This window comes from Centroberyx affinis, unplaced genomic scaffold, assembly GCF_046629955.1.
Source record: "Centroberyx affinis isolate AG114_WGS23_722 - 3 ecotype Tasmania unplaced genomic scaffold, CSIRO-AGI_Caff_v1 ptg001088l_1, whole genome shotgun sequence".
NCBI lineage: Eukaryota > Metazoa > Chordata > Actinopteri > Beryciformes > Berycidae > Centroberyx > Centroberyx affinis.
This window is the reverse complement of record NW_027279633.1, coordinates 313,074-327,456: the sequence shown is the minus strand read 5'-3', so window position 1 is coordinate 327,456 and position 14,383 is coordinate 313,074. Positions and strand designations below refer to the sequence as shown.

General features: G+C 40.8%; 1 protein-coding gene across 2 annotated transcripts; it reads left to right on the top strand.

Annotated features, from left to right (window-relative positions):
- Positions 1-2,265: 2,265 nt before the first annotated feature.
- LOC139647501 (annexin A4-like) lies at positions 2,266-12,150 on the top strand. Of its 2 annotated transcripts, XM_071523406.1 has the most exons (15): positions 2,266-2,324; positions 5,474-5,876; positions 6,071-6,108; positions 6,304-6,447; positions 6,604-6,691; positions 6,817-6,911; positions 7,002-7,115; positions 7,316-7,406; positions 8,666-8,745; positions 8,847-8,903; positions 9,013-9,106; positions 9,397-9,492; positions 9,810-9,868; positions 10,138-10,260; positions 10,426-12,150. In XM_071523406.1, exons 2-15 carry the CDS (start codon positions 5,483-5,485, stop codon positions 10,483-10,485), a joined length of 1,533 nt encoding a protein of 510 aa, XP_071379507.1. In that variant the 5' UTR covers positions 2,266-2,324; positions 5,474-5,482; the 3' UTR covers positions 10,486-12,150. The 2 variants fall into 2 exon arrangements, with proteins under 2 accessions (XP_071379507.1, XP_071379509.1); XM_071523408.1 differs by lacking the exon at positions 6,304-6,447.
- The last annotated feature ends 2,233 nt before the right edge of the window (positions 12,151-14,383 follow it).

Below are 14,383 nucleotides of genomic sequence, written 5' to 3'. Positions count from 1 at the left end.
ATTCGCCAGAGGAGCCCTAGGGGACCCCCGTTCCTGGAGTGTGGTCACTGGGGGACCGCGGTGAAAGCATGACAGAGCGAAAAAGTTTATGCCAGTCCAAAACCTGTGCGCTCTGAGCTGCAGCGCGCCGTGCAGGAGTCCTGGTTGCGTCACTCCGAATAGGAGGTCCAACATGAGTTTGTATGCACTTCATTACATTACCTCTCAAGTTTTTTTTTCTTTTTTTAAACTGTGTATCAATCTTGCTATAATACCGCCTACTCAAATCGTATCTCATTTTCTAACAAATTTTAAGTTAACCCTATACCTCCATGGATTTTGCAGGAACATATAGGCATAGAAATGTATGATAGAAATCTATGACAGTACATACACGTTATCCCCAATAACTTACTTACTGATTACCTAACCATAATCCTCAACATTCTTTTTGTCAAAAATACATATATTTTTTAAAATAATAAAGTGCATAAATAATTTAGACAGTAATGTTGTATTTTAATACAGTTACTATGAAGTTACTAATGTGTAACAATTTGAGGGTTGAGGGGAAAGTTATAGAGGGTTGTGTTTCATAATGGGATTGAGCTTGGCCTGCAGCTCTGAAGCGTCTAAATGTCACTATAAGAATATCTTACTGTAACAAGGATGTAACAGTAAACTGATTACAAGGCCAGTAAATAACGTCCTGCCACAGCCTACACATCTTGACTGGAGGCACAGTAGCCTGCTGCCATCTAGTGTTTATGGTCAATACTGACAAAATTCACAGTTTGACATAGTTCTCATATTTCATTGGACGGTCATTGTTACCATAACACTAGGCTACATAACACTACTACTTTGAAGTAGCCTAAATGTAACCCTAAAATAGGCTGTTATATTATTTTGCCAAAATACTGAATTATTCTGCAGGGGAGATGGTTTATAATGTGAGGACTTGTTTTACCCATCTAAAACAGAGCTGGAGAGACAAATGTAATCATGTTTCGACTATTCAAGAGTGGTTTTACTAATCAAACGAGTCCCACATGTTCCTACGGTCTATAGGTGGGCCCAGAGACATTGAGATACAGATATCTCAATGTCTCTGGGTGGATCTAATCTAATGCTGCATTCAGGGGCTCCTCGTAAACTCATTCCACCGAGATGCACCACAGAGCGTCACAGGAACTCATTCCTGCCTGTGGCCATCAAACTTTTCAGCTCCTCCCTCAAAGTGTCAGACACTCTGAGTCAATAGACTGGCTCTTGGACTTATTTCACCCTGTCAGCAGCTTATAACCTCATAATTTATAACTTATATTTAAACTGTGCAATACAGATTTGTTGTGCAATAATTCAACTGTGCAATAATTATTTAATTATTTAACTATTTGCACTGGTGTATATATTGGCGTATGATGCACATATTGTACATAATTCTTATTTCTTTTATTTCTATATTATTATTATTATTATCATTGTTATATATTGTAGTATAATGCACATATTCTACATATTTCTTACTTTCTTATTTCTATTTTTCTTATAATTTCTTATAATTTCTCTATGCTTATATATATTCTCCTCTACAATGTGAGCAACTGCAATGTAACCCAATTTCCCCTCGGGGATCAATAAAGTATTTCTGATTCTGATTCTGATACTTTCTAAATCGCCAGTTGTAAATACAACTTGTTGCGCGTTCAAGTACTTTTGGTGGAAAATAATCACAAAATGGACTCTAACAAAAGTAGTGATCCGGTGGCTGTTGTTATATTTTATCAAGACGCACAGAGCCACTTTGCAGCCACAGAATGAAGACGAGAAAATGGGCATCATGTAGTCCTGCTGATGTTAAAAAACATTTGTTAGCCATTAGTTGTTGTAGGCCTATGCATCACTAACCTCAAATGTTGAAAAAACACTCACACTTTCCAAGTTGTATTAACCACTTTGTTGCGGCATTTACGACACCAGTAAAGACCGCATACGTAAATAGCCTAATGTATTAGCCTAGTGAATAAACACACTCATTTCACTGAAAACATTTACTAGCCTAATGAGTTTTAGCCATAACAATAACTTCAAATGCCAAGTTATCAATTTCAGACAGTTTGTTGTGATAATAATGCCTTTGCTCGTGCTCGTGCTCGGACATGACAGACCCGCTGAATCAACATCACCCTCTCCCCGTCCCCCTGACTTTGGACAAACTGAGCAAAGGTTAACGCTGCAGGACGGAAACAAAGCTGAGGACCCACCCACTTCCAGACTGCTGTACATACACAGGCTGCACCCTACCCATCTCTCTTCCTGGATCTGAAGTCCGTGTCGGTAAAGTAAGTTACGCTTTTGTATTGTTTTGCATTGCAAATGTCAGCGAAATATTACTCTGCATTATCAGGCGCCAATACAATTCAATGTACTTCAATGTAGAATTCAACATTGAATTATCTAACCTTATCGTAATTACTTATCTGGCAGTATAATGTAAACTAGCCTCGCCTAATGAAACAGTCCCACTATGTATTCAGCCACTGAACCGCTGAACAGAAGCAAAGACTGGACTTTAAACGAGTCCCGCGGGCGAACTGCCATTTTATTTAACGAATTTTATTACTTAATCGTCTCTTCCTGTTTGCACTTTACACCTAGACTGGATGCTAAATGCTACACTCACTGTAACTTCGCCCTAGTGGGATTATGTAACGACGACGGGGTCGGTACGGGCTTTAGCAAGAAAGACAGATGCTGTAATGAACTGGCAGCACACTCTATAGTCATATTATGTATTGTGTGTACAGCTGTTTCTGAAAATAGATCAGTGCAGGCTAGAAACTGAGAGCTTGTTGGCGACGTGTTCAGAATCCACAGGCCCATCTAGATGCTTCGTCAATTTGGTGTTCTGTTGCCTTCAAGTGCTCCTCGAAAAATCGTAAACTTCCCAGTTCGAAAGTTGTAATTAAGACCGCCGTGCCCCTGTAGTGCTTTTTGTCAAAAGTGGTAATAAAATGGATCATGTAATAAAAGTAGCATTTGGAGGCTATTTGTTTATTTTAGAAATCAAGCGGCACTGAATGCAGTGTCAGAATGAAGAGGAGCAATGTAAGTAAGTAAGTAAGTAAAGTTTATTTATGTAGCACCTTTCACAGAGCAAAGTCACAAAGTGCTTCACAGTGAGTAAAATAGTTAATATAAGACCATCAAATAGTAAGAAACAATAAAACATAAGGAAGGACATAAAAACACACAAAAATACAGACACAAAAGGCTAGACAAAGGCCAGTCTGAACAGATGAGTCTTTAGCTGCTTGTCAGCAGTGTCAGAAGAGACAGCAGATCTTAAGTCCAGTGGAAGAGCGTTCCAGTTTAGGTGCCACAATTTCAAAGGCTTGATCACCTTTTGTTTTGAGCCTAGAGCGAGGGACAACCAGCAAGCCCTGGTCAGAAGACCTAAGTGACCTTCTGGTAATGTAGGGATGGAGTAGGTCGCAGATGTGCACAGGTGCCTGACCATGCAGGGCTCTATATGTGATTACAAGAACCTTAAATTGAATCCTAAACTTGATGGGTGTGATGTGAGACGTCCTGCTGGACCTATTCAACAGCCTTGCAGCAGCGTCCTGGACCATTTGTAGACGGTCCAGGGATGACTTGCTGAGGCATGTGAAAAGGGAATTACAGTAGTCCAGGCGGGATGATATAAAGGCATGAATAATCCTCTCCAACTCAGCTTGTGACACAACAGACCTGAGTTTGGCAATGTTTCTAAGTTGGAAAAAACATGTACGGGACAATGACTTAATATGTTGTATTTGTATTTGTATTTGTATACTTTATTATCCCTGTGCCCTGTGGGGAAATATGTCCTCTGCATTTGACCCATCCCATACACACACTAGGAGCAGTGGGCAGCCGCAGCACAGCACCCGGGGACCAACTCCAGTTCTTTTGCCAGTGCCTTGGTCAGGGGCACTGACAGGAGTATTAACCCTAACATACATTTGATCAAAGTACATAGCCTTATCAAAAATAACACCGATATTTCTAAGGTTGGACCGTACAGTTGAGGAAAGGGACCCAATACACTGAGCAACCTTGGAAATGATACTGTCTGAAGCAATAATAAGAACCTCAGTCTTGTCTGCGTTAAGCTGTAGAAAGTTGTTGGCCATCCAGTCCTTAATGGCAATCTGCCAATGCTTCTGACGGAAACCAGACTGTAACTTATCAAGAATGTTGTGTGCATTCAGAACAGCAGTGAGCTGTTTGGCAACAACTTTTTCTAAAATTTTTGAGATAAAAGGCAACTTGGATATAGGTCTGCAACATACTGCATTAGGCATGCAATTGATGTTTACATTTACATTTACATTTACATCCAAAGACTGAAATGCACAGAAACTCATTGCTAAACAAAGACTGAAAATAGAAACATACAACAATACTAATAATTTGCACAGAAGGCTAACATTTAAGAATAAAATAACTTACATTACCTTTACATGCCATCAATTGTTGGCACCTACCTATTGGGTTGGTCGTTCATATGTGCTCAGCTAGTAGTATGGATATTTGTGACAACACTTGAAGGCATCATCCGAGTATTCCAGGATCCCAGGGAGAAACCTGGAATGCGTAAACGAAAGGAGGGGGGCGTCTAACACTAAATGCCCTTCAGCAAGGGGTGTATGTGTCACCTCTAACAGACAATGCCACAGTTTCTAGCCCTGGAATTATATTACCACTCATTATAGCTGTTGGGTATGCAACTGCAACAAGTGTTTTGCTCTTTTAGTCAGTACTGGAGTAGTTAAATGAAGATTTCTATGGGATGATGCACCTTAATCTTGCATAGGCAGCTATGGGTGGGATGGCATGGACAACATCTTATTTGTGACCTAAAGTGTAACAGTTTTTTGGACCCTTGTTTTTGATTGCATAATGCAATGTTCACTGTAGTGTTTTTTGTGACGGAGGAAGGAAAACTTGGACGGAAGTTTGAACTCCTCAAAACAATGAGCATGCTCTTATGTAATCATCCCGTGCTTGGGGATCTAGACACATGGAAATTGTGAGTTTCTTTCAACATAATGGACTTTGCCTGTGACAATAACTGCACAATTTGAAAGCAATTATAGGGCATGTTAGTATGTAGTTAGTATGAGTGTTTTTCACCGTTTTTTAGTGTTTTATTGCCTTTTATCTGTTTTTGCTGGTCAGTGTTACCATGAACCTGACAGCCTGTAGAGTGTAACCTGCAGTAAACTCTTCTGAGGCTGTTGTCCAAAGGTGCAGCCCTTTAATGAACCTACTGGAGGGAAAGGGTGGAACAGTTTATTTGGCCCATGCTAAACGGGTGCAGAGTGAGGGGTTGGGGGGGGGGGGGGTGTGTCTTTGCCATTTATTATCAGCTCAGAAGGACATTATCTATGATAGCCCATACTGTACATCACAGTAATAAGCCATGACTTTGTCTCACCTCTAGGTCCTGAAGATGAGCTACCCTGGATACCCTCCTCAGTCCGGTGGCTACCCACAACAGGCAGGGGGCTACCCGCCCCAACAAGGGCCATATCCACCCCAAGCAGGCTTCCCTCCAGCAGCAGGGGGCTACCCTCCTGCACAAGGAGGCTACCCCCCACAGGCAGGCGGATACCAACCCCAAGCCGGGGGTTACCCTCCCACAGCAGGCGGTTATCCTCCAGCAGCGGGGGGCTACCCTCCCGCAGCTGGAGGCTTCCCCCCTCAGGCAGGAGGCTACCCATCCCAGTCTGGAGCAGGAGGCTACCCCCCCCAGTCTGGAGCAGGAGGCTACCCACCCCAGTCTGGAGCAGGAGGCTACCCACCCCAGTCTGGAGCAGGAGGCTATCCCTCCATGCCTCCAGCAGGTGAGGCTCCATGTTGTCCACACTGTTGTCTGTTAATGGAGTCATTAGGACTTGCCTTTATTTGCCATTAGTTTCTTTCCACAAAATTAATGCACCCAGTAAAAACCTTTTTTATGATGAAATATCTCTGGTTTGGTTGTTAACCCTTTGAATGAAATCCCTCCATTTGAGTCTAATGTCAGTATGTTCTGCAGGAGGAGGTTGGGGTGCAGCACCGTCTGGCTATGGAATGGTACATTGAATCTTATCTCACTCCTCACCTCTGCACTACTAAGTAACTAATAACATATGGACTGACTTAAGCTAAAGCTCTTATTTGCTCAAATCATCTTATCTACACCTTCTAAGTCCACCCCACCATGGCTGTTTGTTCTATATGAAGCTTGTCACCATGTACTTACCACTTACAGCTGTCCTCTGTTTGCAGCCAGGAGCGGCTCAGCAGGGATACCCAGGGGGCCCTGCCCCGGGCCAGCCCATGCCAAATTACCCTGGTGCCCCAGCAACTAACCCCTCTATGCCTGGATATGGAAGTGGTGCCCCTTCCACCCCACAGGCACCTGCCATTTCTGTATGCCTCTTCAAGCTTCATTTCTATTCATTCTACAGCTTTGTTCTGAAACTGTTTTCTGATGCACATACTGGTGAAAATACATCTGTGCCACTTTTCATTAACTGTGTTCTGTCTTGAAGTGCTTTTTGTTTGTTTTTGTGTTTTTATGAACAGAAAGGATACAGGGGTTCTATCAAAGACTGTCCAGGTGCTGATCCACTGAGGGATGTGGAAGTTCTTCGAAAGGCCATGAAGGGTTTTGGTCAGTAAATTATGTTCATTTGCATAATTGATGTACACACTGTACATTTGATTAATGCATAAATCATTTAAATAATCCTTATTGAACATTGATGAGCAATTTGTCTTAATAAACCTCTTGAACAGGCACTGATGAGAACGCCATCATTGAACTTCTCGGAAGTCGCACCTCTAAGCAGAGGGTCCCGATGGTAGCTGCCTACAAAACTACTTATGGGAAGGTAAGATGCACAGAAAAACAGTTGAAATTGCTTCTGCGGGCACCGTATGAAAGTTATATCCAGGATGATCTTGTTTTTTCTTTCTTTTAGGATTTAAAGCATGATCTGAAGTCTGAGCTCACTGGAAACTTTGAGAATCTGGTTCTTGCCATGCTGATGAAGCCTTCCCACTTTGATGCATCTGAACTCAGAGAGGCTATAAAGGTTGGAAGCTCAAGTTGTTGCTTCAATTTTGGTTTTGCAGTCCAAACCACATTGTGTGACTCATCATGTAATGGGAGGGAAAAAGGAGAACAAGAAGTTCCCTAAATGAGAGGAAAGTTCAGAAAAGTTGAGACTTGCATCATGGGTAATAACCAGTGACTGTTACAGTTACTTTAAGTTCATGTCCTCTTTCTGTGCAGGGTGCAGGTACTGATGAAGCATGTCTTATCGAGATCCTGGCATCACGCAGCAATGCAGAGATCCATGAAATCAATCAAATTTACAAATCTGGTAAGTTTTTGTCTTGTGATTTCTATTTTTAAATCAGGTTTCCATAGTATAAAACCATAATAGCGCTATAATTACCATGTACTCGCCACAGAGTGAGAGAATAGTGTTAGATTGTGTAATTGTGGTGGCATCCTCCCCCGGGAGAAATTTTTTAAAATTTCAACAGCAAAATGCATCAATCTGGTGTAATTTGACATGAACATACATGGGTGTAAATGAAGCAGCTTAGTAAACAGTTTGAGCAGCAGTCTGTACAGGCCAACAGTGATACAGTATATTGTAGTCTGTCTGTCTCTCTCCTCAGGCCTGCCTCCTTAATTCTTCTCTTGACACTTATTTGTCTCCTCCCCTCATCTCTCTTTGTCTGTCTCCTCCTCTCTCTTGTTCATTTCAGGTTTTGCAAAAAATGAACAGACACAGTTATCAATTAATATATAAAACTTTAAATATATATATGATATACAGTATGTGCTCCTCACTCCTCATCTGTCTCTTTACTGTAAAAAAAGACCCAATCCAATCGTAATCCAGTGAGTTATATTTAATCAAAACTTATATTTCTATATATTTCACTACCTATATCACTATATTACTACAACCTAATAGTGGGCTACTTTGGTTTGTTTGTTACGTATGGAAACTTAACTATAAGCATAACTCATTTTAAGAAGTAAATTATTTAACCTGTGATGTCCTTCTGTTAGGAAGCTGATATTTTCAATGCCACATCAAAGATCACCATCACCACCAAAGCCGGGCTTCAAAGCTGGCTCACGTAAAATAACCGGCCTGCTCTGACTACTAACTCGAATTTACCTTGCACTCTGTGCGGGCAGATCTCTGTAGACAGCACTCACAATGGAGCGTGGATGGTGAGAGGCGACAGAAATCTTGAACAATGTAAAACTTCACTTAGGACTACATATTAACTGATCAAAAATATTCGGGGCTAATCTCAAAATATTCGGGGCTTAAGCCCCGAAAGAAAGACCCTGGCGACGCCACTGTTGATTAACAAAGACTGTCATTCACAAAGTCCTGAAATGTATAATTTTTGTCTAGATGCCATAATATTTGGATAATACTTCCAATTATGTTTATATATCTACATTCTCAAAGGAGTCAAACATGAACAATTTTACTGTTATAAATGCCTAGGAATCTGCCATTGTGTGATTTGATATCTGATAGATATCCTTGATTCTATGTTGATCAGATGATTTTTATCGATTTCCTAAAATGCCACGCTTTCCTTGCAGAGTATGGAAAGACCCTGGAGGACGCCATCATCAACGACACCTCAGGCCACTTCCGTCGACTCCTGGTCTCTCTCTGTCAGGTACTGTAGCTGCTGCACAGTTTACAGTTGAAAAAACAGAGTTCAGTTTGTGTACACTTCAATTATTGACTTGCAATTGCAATCTTTCTTCCTCTCTCCAGGGAAATCGTGATGAGAGGGACACTGTTGACATCGCCCTGGCCAAACAGGATGCCCAGGTGCTGCTTTAATGATTATATGGTTTTAGAACATTTGTGGGAACTAATGATTATGCTGTTGTTATGTATACGATGTTCCTGTTCTTACGTGTGTGTGTGTGGGTGACAGAAACTGTATGCTGCCGGGGAAAACAAAGTAGGAACTGATGAGTCCCAGTTCAATGCCATCCTGTGTGCCCGCAGCAAGCCTCACCTTCGAGCAGGTGTGTATTTTAACATGTTTGTCCTTCCTCAGCTTTATCGTCGCTCTTCCTCATTCACACAAAGTTCCTCATAAGACTTCTGCCTCATTTCGCCACGGTGTCATAAACACACTTGTTCAGCTCTTGGTGTTTCGCAAAGAGGAATTTGCCAAAAGCTATAAAAGCATGGCTTTCATTTCATGCATTGATTACATTTATTTGTTATATATCTTGATAGTTTGCAGTGGTAGGTGACTTTTCCCATATGATATGATTATAACCATCCTGCCTATGACTCTTGCCTCTGTCAGTCTTCCATGAGTACCAGCAGATGTGTGGGAGAGACATTGAGAAGAGTATCTGCAGGGAAATGTCTGGAAATGTGGAGTCTGGCATGGTGGCTGTGGGTACGTTACAATAAGACTTCACTTTTCCAAACCTCAGACCAAACTGAGTGGTGTAGTGAACAAAATATATGGCAATGCCAAAAATGTATTCTGTCTTATCCTTACCTCTATTCAATACCTATTTGATCTTGTTCCTTGTTGGTAAAATGAAATTGGAGCATTTTCCTGTAACCTAAATGAATGATGGCATTTACCAGAGTATATATTAGTGAGGTTTTACTGAATCATACGAGACTTGTCCATTTGGGTCTTTATAGATTTGAAATGAAGTACACTGGTTCTGGTCACTAACATCAATATTCGTTCCCATTTTCTAGTGAAATGCATCAGGAACACCCCTGGCTACTTTGCAGAAAGGCTCCACAAGGCCATGCAGGTATACTCATTGTATATGTCTCATTGTAAATATCACTTTGTAATACTTTGTATTTGGACAGCAGGGTGGTGTAGTGAGTTGGGAGACCTCCCCTCAACCAGAGAATCTGAGTTCAACCCCCCCATGCCAGCAAGCATCCGCCCTGGTGAAGTGTCCTTGAGCAAGACACTGAATCCCTACCAGCTCTGATGTTGGTGTGGAAGAAGGGGAGGCAAAAGAGAATTTCCTTACAGGGATCAATAAAGTATCGCATTGTGATGTGTTGACAGGGAGCAGGGACCAAGGACAGGACCCTCATCCGGATCATGGTATCCCGCTCTGAGATTGATATGTTGGACATCAGACAGGAGTATGTGAAGACCTATGGCAAATCGCTGTACACTCACATCTCAGTAAGTCAAGTCAATAACATTATGGCAATAATAGTGTCAGTCACCTTGCTTTGTACCGTCTTTATCCGATAATAAGTTTGCCTGTAGCTGGATTTGTGGCTTAATTTCAAATTTGAAACAGGATTTTGAAGATGGTATCTCTCTCTCTCCCTCTCTCTCTCTCAGGGTGACACCTCTGGGGATTACAAGAAGCTGCTGCTGAAGCTGTGCGGAGGCAGTGACTAGAGGGACAGGAAGACACCTCTCATAAGGACAGTATAGTAGTCCATGTTGTAACAGTGTCACAGGACCTTATATCAGCCTCTGATGCATGCAGTTAATGTTATTTTTGTTACGACAACACACAGTCAATATTAACTTTTTGTTTTCTACTATATTCAAAGACATGTTTAATTGTTTGCTACTGTGTTGTACTAGATGATTGCCAAATAGTAAATATATAGAGATTTATATCAAGAGTTTTAAAGACGCAATAGATAACTTTTCATCATTAGGTGAAACATGAAAGCCTAGAGCAAAAAGTGTGTCCCTGAAAATTGCATACTTATGAATATTCATATGTGACAGTACAAAAAATGTTCCTGGCACACACCTTCACACACACCTTCCTGACTGAATCATTGTCCAGATGGCATTTGCAACTTGGAAGGCCATGGTCAAGATACTATAACGCTACTGTGGGCATCAAACATCACAGACATTATCTAAAATGTCCAGTAACATACTAGCCTATCAGTCTACCTCAGTTTGTATTTACAACTGATGAATCTTTCCTTTGGGGAATCAATACACTATCACAAAATAAGAAAATGTGAAGACAATGAGCAGGAAGAGAATATGTATTGCAGAGAGTTTTGAGAGAAATAAGCCGGTCTGTGCTGTGTTTCTGTTTTTAGGGTGAGGGGAAACATTTTAGCACATTACACTTAATGCATATTTAGATGTGTTTTAGGTAATGTTTACCTCGTTGCCAAGCATTTCCACCGTGTCATACAGTGTCATTCATTTGTGAGTGGGTAGGCTCTGAGAATGTAAAAAAAGCTGTGTGAGATTTCAACGATGTAGGGTTGGCCAAATTAAATAGAACTTTGGATATCGCAGATGAAATGCAAAGTAAATACATGTGGCCATTTGATGATGCCTTTATTGGTTGTCACAATTAATTTTATAGATGAATTTTGAATATAATGAATAAAGATCTTGTTCTGCAAAAGTTATCTACAGCGTCTTTAAAATGTCCATGCCAACTAACCAGAGCTTTACTCCTGCTTGCAAGTCTATGCAAATCAGCATTACCATTTCATCTTCATATCAGCTACATACTGCTCTTATTTTGTTTCTGATATGCAAACATTTCAATTCATTGTTCAACAGCTATAGACACAATGTTGCCTTTTATTGAATGCTAAAAACCCAAAGCATATAGGGAAAATGTCATGCCTATGTCAGGGCTGCTATGTAAGCTACGTGGTTATACGATACGTCCATGTTTCACTATCTTTTGTCTTGCAATCAAACCATATCCATACTTGAATTAATAACAGAAATATAATCATTACATTGTTCATCAATCAATATTGTGTTTATAACATTTCCATTTATAGAGTATCTGTAACTGGCTGTATGTTTTTTTTACCAGTAGAGGGCTCTTGGTCCACATGAAGTGTCATTTCTTATAGGTGTGTGATTGCTATTGACTGCTGACTGGAGTTTTGATTTAGAACTCAATAGCTATTGCACTAACTCTATGTTGCCATTGCAGTATGATAATGGCTCAGTCGTTCAATGGATGCCTTTGCCATTTTGTAACATTTGCCATTTAACAGTTGTGCCGTCTCCTGAGACGTATATAAAGCCACCACTCAATTCAATAAAAACATTTTGACACATCAGGATTGTCTTTGTGAAACCGGATCATGTGTTTGCATAAAACATTGACTGCTGATTCTCCACCGTGAGCCGGCGCACAATGAACAATTTGCATTTCAAAGCCAGTTCCACTTTCACCGCCTTGGCCTGTATTGTGACTGCAGCGAGCGAGTCAGCCCTCTTCTTCAGAGGAATATCAGCAGCACCTTCTGTCAAAAGGTGCAAGTAATACGGCTTACATAAGTGACTTCTCCGTGCGTGTGTCTTGCTCTATAATCTGAGCGGGGGGAAAATGTTCAGGTTTGCTTTACAGTTCATTGGCATGAGCAGTGGAGTGGCATAGCGCAGAGAGCTTTTCTGCAGGCTATAAATAGTGTTCCATATTGGAGACACCAGCAATGTCCTAAAGTCTTCTTTCTGTTGTGCTCGCTGGCCTTGAGCTGAGCTTCAGAGAGAGTCAAATGACTCCACTAAGCACTCACCTCTTCTACTCCATTCTCACTTCACTATTTCTTATATATGCACAGAATGGAAAGCACATACCAGCCTAAGGACAAAGGGGGATAAATATTTGATGTGGGTATTTGTGTATTTTCTCTGTTGTGGCGACTGTTTGCCGTGATACCTCCTGAAATATATAGGTCAAAAGGAAACCGGGCCTCCCATTTGGTTTGTTTTTATTTTACTCGAGAGAGAGACAAAACAGAACACTTCCCCGATCCTGATTTCTAGACTAAATGACTCTTAATTATTAACATGTGGACGTGATAGGGGCCTATTTGCCAGTGCTGTGCCCTTTCTGGGACTTGATCACACACACACACACACACACACACACACACACACACACAGGGTTACACTTTTTATTGGAGGTGGTGTCAGCAGCATGTGCTTATGGGAGCCATGCCAATCAATAATATCCTTCTGCGTCATCAGTACTGGTGGTAGACAGGAGCTGTCAAGGTCAGTCTGATGAGCTGTAGGCCTTCACACCTCCTCACACCCCTAGAGCTTTCTCTCCTCTTCTTAAGTGGTTTACAAGAGTTTCATTCCCAATTTGATGTATCCATCATTTGGAAAATATGACCCTTAATCTTACAAAATTGTTCATATCAAAAAATGAAAGCAAATAATTTGGTGGTACCTTTTGATTTCACTGATTGACTAAATGATTTTATATGGATATATAGTGTTTTGGAATATAAAACACTATATATCCATAAGAAAAACATAAGATGTAAAGAGAAAATCACTTACCTAAATTAAGCATTTTTACCACAGATAGACTCACAACCAGTCTATCTCATCTGAAACATTATGGGATTGTTTCACAGACTCAGATTAAGCATTGCCCAAGAATGAAAAATCCCACTCAATGCAGATCCCTCCCTATTGAAATGAATTTGGTCTACAGTTTACCTTAATCCACATCTGCAGCACCGGCCTGTAATGTTACTACTGCGTTATAGACTTACACAATCAGTAAAGTAAGTATTGACCAAATAGTTGATTGGAGTGGAATTCCCCCAAACATCCAACGAGGAATGTGTGGTTAAGTGATATTTGGTTGCCAGGGACATAATCCCGCTTTAAACTTGCATGTGCATAGGCTATAAGCAAATCACAAACCTAAGGATTAGATGAACAACACACGAGATGTAGCAGCAGATATCACTATCCAATCTGCAGAAGTCGAAGCAATGCACGCTCCTGACGTTCATCTTCTGAATATGAGAATAAAACCCTATATCCAAACTGCTCCTTTGGTTTGTTCATGTTTTGTTTGTGTGTGTGCAGACAACAAACTTCCAACTAAAGAGGCTTTGAAGAATAGGTGCACACTCTATCTGCTAGAATGACAGCATGTCACTATAAATGGCTCCCACTTGTCTTTATGTTCACCCTGCAAAACAACAGCACAGGTTTAAAGGGAATAGCCCCCATTCATAACTGGTGTGATGGTGTTAAGATATTTGCATAATTCCACAGCATTCCAGCTAGTTTTTCTTTGGTGGGAGCCATATGGATTTCCCCTGTTAGGAAAATAAATTAGCTGAGTTGTTACATAATCAGCTGCATTGTTAAAGCTGTTTAGAACTTAAGTGGGACAATGTATAGGCACACTGTGGACCAAATTAATCTTAAAAGCCTGGCCCAGTATACTTACTCCAGATGAGTATCATTTACAATCCCTATAGGCAATACACTGAAGTCCCATAATAATATAGAGTATTATCAATAATCATGGTGAAAG